General features: G+C 32.1%; 1 protein-coding gene across 1 annotated transcript in view; it reads left to right on the top strand.

The window, feature by feature from the left end:
• Positions 1–8,575, top strand: part of LOC111084998 — a 103,527-nt gene that overhangs the window by 49,900 nt on the left and 45,052 nt on the right. The window contains exon 3 of the mRNA XM_022381879.1: positions 6,528–6,638. Coding sequence (XP_022237587.1) covers positions 6,528–6,638 — 111 coding nt within the window. The remainder of the gene's footprint in view (positions 1–6,527; positions 6,639–8,575) is intronic.

The following is an 8,575-nucleotide window of genomic DNA, read 5'->3' on the forward strand; positions in this document are numbered from 1 at the left end:
GTTTCTATTCAACTCGCAATCTTCTGGTACCCGGGTTCGAATCCCCGTCATCGAACATGCTCACCCTTTCAGCCGTGGCTCAATCCCTCTATTTGTTATAAAAAGAGTAGTCCAAGAGTTAGCGGTGGGTGCTTTGACTAGCTGCTTTCCCTCTAGTCTATCACTGCTAAATTATGGGCGAGTAGTGCAGAATAGCCCTGGAGTAGCTTTGCAGGAAGTTCAAGGCAAACTAAATCAAATATTTTTGTATAAACATGCATTAAGTGAACACTTGAGAGTGATGGTCAGCTAAAAGATATTCCTTAACTAAGTCATCTTATGCTTTCGTTATTACTATTATGGCAGATATAAGTTTACTCTTTGATACTTATTACAATTTATTTAGCGGAATATATCAGCTTATGAATCACAGAAGAACAATAAACTTTAATCACTCGGGGTTGAAGTGTTTGCAATGCACAAAATGCTTTTGGATTTCTGGGCTATTTTTAAGATGTTTATATTACTTTGAGATTTTGACAACAGCCACTGTTGTAGGAAATAGGCGTGTGCCTGTTGAAGAGGGAACTTATTTTTATGGTGACTGACATTGTCTTCTGGGAAATGTTTCACATACATATTAATGAATTTACTTAAAAACTGAGGTTTATAGAATACTGGTTCGACGTCTTGATAGGTGGTATACTAAGTATGTACCAAGAATCATGACAGCCCTGGAACCAAAAGGCTAATACCTTGGCATTATTTATACGTATGTAGATTTTTTTTCTGAGAAAACACACCAATATTTTTATATCAACACTAAGTGTCGAAACATTTTTTTTGATAATTCTGCATAAATATTATGCATTTTAACAATCGTTCACATATATTGAGTCGTATATTAAGTCACAGCGTGAACATTCTCATTTACGCTTTTAGTTGTAACTCTAAATACAGTTCACAAATATGGTTACGAAGTGATATTATTTAAAAGGTGTTCTGTGTTATACCCATAAACAATTTTTAGATGCTAAACATTAATACTTTGGGATATTCTATTTTGTATTCTATGGTTCCCATGAGCTATCTTTAGGTCCTGCTCTTTCATATTTTGTGTAAAATGTGTTTTGTATTATAATATACCTATGAACTATCTTGAGCTCCTGCTTTTTAACATTTTATGTAAAATCAGTTTGTGTTATACTGCAGTATGAACCATTTTTGAGTCTTTTTCCCAAGCTGACGGTACAGGATTATAATTTATTATGCTAGTCATAAGGGATTAGCATTCAACCACTCAATTGTTTATCTTGAAAATGGATCAATTGGTCCTAAGAAATAGAAGAAATCCATTCCACAAAAATGACATTGGAAAAAGTAAGGACAGATAATGATGAAAATGAACAGATTAAGGGGCTGATTCTCTAGTATGATACGTGCATAGGTTAATCTGTAACTTAAATATTGAGAAAAGTATTCAATTATGTTATCCAGGGGCAGATGTAGAGGACATAACTGATACAGTAAGTCATATAGTAAAGTGTGATAACTATTATCTAGTCTTTGTTGTACTAATATGAACTACTAATGTAGGGAAGAGGAGATCAGAGGAGGTAATTTATAAGTAGAGTGTTGATAAAGACATTTAAAGAAAAGAATCATACAATGTTGGCCAAAATGTAAGATCCTTATTATTAAGATGGAATACAAATACACTTAGCGCTATCAGTATTAGAAATGCATGTTATGTGAAACACCTACTTATATAATTTCTATAATGAGGCAGGATTTGTGGATATCATGAAAGATTTATTAGAACATCAAACTGTAGAAAGATGTACAATTCAATATTTCACCTATCACAACAAAACTTTACCAAACATATATAATAACATAATATAACATAAATTATTATAAATAGCATCTGCAATCTTATATCAGTTCATATAAACATTCAGTAGTTGGTTGGTCTTCCAATAATCTCCACAAGGCGACATGGCATGCTGTCAATGAAGTTATTGACCTAATACATCATGATTACATCCCAACAGTACCTTCTTTAGGATCATGGTAAGCAATTTTCCGACTCAGTTCTGCCCAACAGTTCTTAATTACAATCTTGAGGATTCGCTAGCCATGGCAATCTTGTAACATCCTCATGGTCGAGATAATCTTGTAAAATGTGCACACTGTAGGTAGTGGCATTGTCATCCTGTAACACAAAGTTACGGCTAAACCTTGCCTAGCATATGGTAGAAATATCATCTCCATGTGAAGCCTGTTGGAGGACCCTTTGACGTTTCACTGGAGGATATGAAGAGCAGTTTTTCCACCATGATTAACAGCTACCTAAACATGTACTGCACCACCTCCTGTGCGTTCTCTTTGAGAAAGACAGTCTTTCTTCATCTGTTCTCCAGGCAAACGACGAACACGAATCTTACTACCGGCTTTAACAAGCCGGAAACAGGAATCATCTGGAAAAATAACATGTCACCAATATCCTAACTGTAACATGGTGATGGCAGTGAATTCTGCCTTATACTACCTTACAGATAGCTCACCTTCCAAAATAACCTTGTTTGGTCAGTCTCCTATTCACTGTTCTTCTGGATGCCCTGGAATAAATGTATTAATGTCATTCCTGTTGTAAGGTGTTGCAAAACTTCTTTACACTTTGAAGTGTTAACCTGATCAAAACACATCTCCATCTCGGGCACTAGGTTTTTGGAGTCTACCAGTATACTTTCCTGGAACAACGTTTCCTGTAGTCCGATGATGTTTCAGAACTCTGGTTATATTACACATAGGGTACCATACTGTTCTGGCAATGTCTGTTTGCTTCATACCATTTCAGGACAGTCAAACTATTTGATGCCCTATAACTTCTAGCATGTAACGAGGCATGTTTCTACACCACGTACGGTGAAATTGTCTTAGCAAAGCATTTTGAAAAATAATATACTAAAAATACACTATTTTATAAAAAACTAGTGCGTATGTGTGTTTTGACAACAAATGCTCAAAACAACTTATACAGATCAAAATAAGAACTCATACATGTTTGTCCAATCATTCTCTCCTTCTCTGTTACTACACGGGCATTTACTCAATAACTACTTCATACATGTAGACAATCACATCAATATAGAACAGTATACAAACGTTTTGGCCAAGACTGTATATTGGAATACTTATATGACTGTAGAAAACAATGAGTTGGTGAGACAGGAGATTAGGAAATCGAAACGGGTATATGAAAAAAGGTTGGTTGAAAAAATGAAAATTAACAGTACGGATTTCTTTAAATGCAATATGGGTAAGCATGCTATTAAGATGGGAGCAGGGCCATAGATAAGTTAGGCTCATTTCTGGTAATTATGAGATGGCTAGGTTATGCAATAATACTTTTCTTCTATTTCTAATAATAAATATTTAAGCAATATTCTCTATCCTGAACAGATGCTAGATCAAAACAGTATGAAAGAACATTGCTAAATAAATAATAAGCTCATTAAAAAAAAGGAATAACAGGTCTATGACACATATAATACTTTCCCAAGGGTTTTGAATGAGGTTAAGGATTGAATATGTGAGACAGGTTCTAGTATTTTTGAAAGTCCTTAAATAGCAGGCAGGTGCCTGAAGTTTGAAGGTTTTCCTTCCAAAGGTAGGAAAGTGATAACAATTGCCTATTAGAGTTATTCAGTATTGGAAAAAGTTTTGAAGTTTGATAAAAGCTTCTTTGCAAAGTCATTTAACAAAATTAAAATTTTTTTTGCATATTCAACATAGTTACTCTAGTAGAATATCTTGCATTACTAATTTTTTCACATTTTTTGAAGAGGTTACTGCTTATGTAGATGATGGTAAGGATGTTTATTTGGTACATCTAGTTTTTTCAGAAAGCATTTGATAAGGTGTTGCATAAAAGGCATGTTAAATTATCTCTATAGATGTGAAGGATTATTTGGTTGGAAGAAAGCAGGGTGTTGCTATCAATGAAGTTCAATCAAACTGGGTTAATGTTACAGGTGAGATACCTCAGGACCCAGTGTTAGGACAATTGCTCTTTTAAATTTACATCAATGACATATATGAACGCGTGGTAAAAAAGTAGTTGTTTGCTGATGCTAGTAAGGTATTTGGCATTGATGGCCTAAGGAGAATGTAGCTGTTATAAAAAGCCCCCCAGTGGCACAGCGGTATGTCTGCGGACTTACTACGCTAGTAACCGGGTTTCGATACCCGTGGTGGGCAGAGCACAGATAAACCATTGTGTAGCTTTGTGCTGTAGGTGAGTTATGAGAGTGATATTAAATTCCCAGTTTGCTGGCGATGGGTGCTGTATTAGGGACAGCTAGCCCTACAAAATAAAACAGATATCAATGTAGATTTATATACAGCATGTGTAAATGCTTCAGAATCCTATTATGGGCGCAAGAATACAAGTGAACAGTAGGTGATAATATTTTTTTTCTTATGGGATAATACAGGCTTTCATAATCTAAATCTTTAGAAGGTTAAACAAAAATATGAGGTGAGGTGCTTTAGAAATTAAAATACTAAAGTAAACTCATTCCACAAGTTGGAACTCAGTTGTGCCATTCATAAGTATTTGTCGTATTTTTACTATATAAAGGTGTGTTCGTAATTAACAGAAAGCTATACAATGGGCTATCTGTGCTCTGCTCATTACGGGTATTGAAACCTGGTTGCTAACTTTGTAAGTCCGCAGACATATCGCTGTACCATTGAGGGATACCATTTAAATTTAATACTTCTGATCATAATTAATTGATCGAGTATTTTTCGAATTCATTTAATAGAAAAAAACAACAAAAAACTTATAACTCGAACGCTTTCGAAAGGTGGAAGTTTATTCATTAGTAAAGTAAAGCTAAAAGACAATAAATGTATCCCCATGTAACAAATATTTGATATAAAATAATTTAAAAAAATATATTATTTTGAATTTTTATCGTAAAATATGTGAAAATAGAGTAGAGAAAATAATTTTTAGCGTCTGACTTTTTCTGTAAAAAGTTATCAAATTAACTAACGCGTAATTCCCATAATTTGTTGAAGGGAGAAAATAGGCAGTCGTGATAAATTACTTGAAACTTAACTATGCATACATTCTGCAGCCATTTCTGTTTTCGCCACTTTATCTTTCGACAAATTCAATAATTTCGAAATTTTTTAGTTTATCTCACGTCAGAGCTTCACTTCCGTCCTCAGGGATACATGTACTACACTAATAATTAATGTCATAAAGGTTGAAATGTGATCCAATACTTTAATATACGCAAACAAACACACCAGTACAATAAACGTAACATACAAAACCGAAAAGAAACTATTGCATTGGAAAAAATACATTACTGGAAATTGTACAGTCAAACATGCAATCATTACGACTGTTTGCAATGACTATTGGTTCCTGTTTCTACAGTTTAACACAAAAGTTCCGCGTGTATATTGTAATGATTGCTTGTATAAAATTTCCTTACAGATATTAGTACAAAATACATAGTTTTACCAACTTATAGCTGTGCTTCATTTAAACATTGTTTATTATAGTTTGTATTAAACAGTATAGCATTTAACAAAACACACTACCTTCCATTAGAGTAAGATAAACTTTGGTAATGTTATTGTATTACAAATAGAAATAAAATTCAATTCAGTAACTAAATACAGGATGGGTTATATTGACTTTCAGTACCCAAAATCTCTCTAATCTTACAGAATTCTTGTTACACGTGTAGATGCGCTTAAAATGTATTATTGCATTCGCTGTGGGGTTTTCAATCACTACTAGGGCTATTATGTTTGAAAGTAGTGTAGCAGGAACTTATATACCATGTATAATGTGTATACCAGTTTTAAAGATAAGCGCTATGTAATAAGTGTAAATTATATATAACACTAGAAAGTTGCGCAAAAAGCGATGTTGCTTGAAATACAGCACTATTTGTCTTTATGCCTTTTCGTTTAGGGAAACATTTATGTTTTCTAACATTTTATTGACTGCATTTTATTTTACATAGGATTATCTTTTATTCCAAAGCTTAAAATGATTTATTTTTAGGTTTACCTTGTAATTCGCAAGTGTTTAACGTGTTATGAATTAATATTAACGAATGCATACTTATCATACACACATATATATAGATATATATACAGTTAAAAGGAATACAACGCTAAAATAATTACACAATAAATAATTTATTAAATCAGGAATCACCCCTAAAATGACTCTACATGTGTCGATGTTCTTCCGCCATCATCTTCAGGAGTAAGAGTTGAAGTTTGTTCCAGTCTTATATACTACATAATCATTTGGAAATTTCTAAGCATCGTAACTTAAGAACAACCAAAATACATTTACCAAAATTTATTCACAAAAATCAAGCAGACATCTGTTGTGAAGAAAAAGTAGTCATTAAACACACACATATATATGTATATATAAACATTTGTTAAAAAAACAAATTTGTTGGTTTGTAGTAACAATTATGTTACACGTGTTTTGTTTGTAGTTCCTCCAAACAAACCAATAGTGACTGATGTAAATGGAAAAATGCTGGAGAGTCTTGTGGGACCATACAATGAGGGACAAAATTTGACATTCCTGTGTAAGACTGACGGAGGTACGTATATAGTCATAGTCTCACATCATAATAACATTAAAAACTCAGATGTCATACAACTATAAAATGGTCATACATGTGATTGATGTTTATTACAAATGTTAGTACATCTGCTTTAAAGAGTTCACTGAACACGCTCGTATTTATCGTACTTTCTATTACGAAACCATGCGGTCTTTCTATTTTTGATTCAGCTTTTGAGACGACTGATCTAAAAATGAGCATAGAAAATTAAATAGGTATCTAGAAATATCTAACGTACAAGAAAGTGTATTATATTTCCCTCACATGGTACAAAATAATATATTGAAATAATTATGAAATTAAGTGCAAATAATAATCCTTTCACTTGAGGTTTTTAAGTTTTACACATGTGTACTTCATATTAATCAACATAACTCGTTACTAAGATTTGAAAAGGAGGTAAAGTCGTAAACCTTAAAAACGCAGAGACAAATATTACTGTGAAATATATGTATTAGTAGGTAAATGTGTGATGCTTACGTAGATACATAACTGCAATTTTAATAGCATTATTGATATCGTATGATATTAAGTACTTTATATATTCGCCTGTCCTCTAAAACTTATTAGTTTACAGCCAATATCGACAAAAACTTTCTTGATTATCCACGATTCTTTAAGCTATAATATTTGAATGTTATTTCAATTTAGTCTTGAGGTAACATTATTCACATTAAAAAAAAAAATCTTATAAGCTCATTCCAGTACTCTTTAAAGTATCAAAATATAATGAGGTTAAATGCAAATTTTCAGTTTTTGGCAGTGGTCTACATCAATTCAGTTAATTATACATATTCTTCATTGTTCTTACTCGAGGTTATTTAAACTAGCAATAAGTTAATATTGTGTATGGTTGTGTCATAAACATATGAATGATATTACATAAGCAATATAATAATATAATGATATTCTACCAGTGTTTCTTCTGTATGAAAATTACTGATTCAGCTAATAACAAACCAAGTTAAGCTTAAAACTCTTCGTTATAATTTGGCGGCCTTTACAATATAAGCTAAATAAAAAACTGGATTGTGATAATTGTTGCAACTTTCAGAGATGACGATAAAATAACGTAATGATATTATTATATTGTATATACTAGGCGAAAGAATCCAAATCCTGTGAGAAGTAATGAAAATTATTAATGTTACTTACGATATTTTGTATCTACTTCTGTTGATCTGATGACACATTTAAAGTCACTGTTACGTTAGTTTCAGTTCATAAGTAGATAAACTGTAAATTTCCAACTTCATAAAATTATTTGTTTCGCTTAAAAAAAGATAGGAAAAAGTGGTTGCAAAAAATTATTAAAATAAAGTTTCTGCAAATAAGTTCAAATATGTTTTCGGTACCAACTTAAAGAACTGAAAACGTTATTGTTTTTATTTTCTTATGTTAAATAGGGAAAATGGCTGAATTATAACATAGATTTACTATTATTATTTACTATTCTTGAGCAATGAACTTTTATTGAAGACTCTAGTGGAAATCAAATTGTTAAAGAATAAAATAATAGACTATGTATACGTGAAGACATTTCAAATGTTATTATGAACTTTCACTTAACACCTATAACATAAGCCTACGATGGTTCACTTAACACCTATAACATAGGCCTACGATGGTTCACTTAACACCTATAACATAGGCCTACGATGGTTTTATTGTCTTGAAATGTTTACATGTTCAAACAGTAATTTCTGTACACTGAATCCGAAAATATCCATTTTTCTCCATCACGTACAGATTTTTCACAAAACGTCATAACGCAATACGTAAAAGAAAGACCACAATACGTAGTTTTGACATTAAAAGACGTAGATTTCACACGCAAAATTCAGGATGTATATTGGTTTGGCATCAATGTTCTTATCTTTTTTAGTTTGTTTGTATGTTTGTTAACAAACATA

This window comes from Limulus polyphemus, unplaced genomic scaffold, assembly GCF_000517525.1.
Source record: "Limulus polyphemus unplaced genomic scaffold, Limulus_polyphemus-2.1.2 Scaffold197, whole genome shotgun sequence".
Classification (NCBI taxonomy): Eukaryota; Metazoa; Arthropoda; class Merostomata; order Xiphosura; family Limulidae; genus Limulus; species Limulus polyphemus.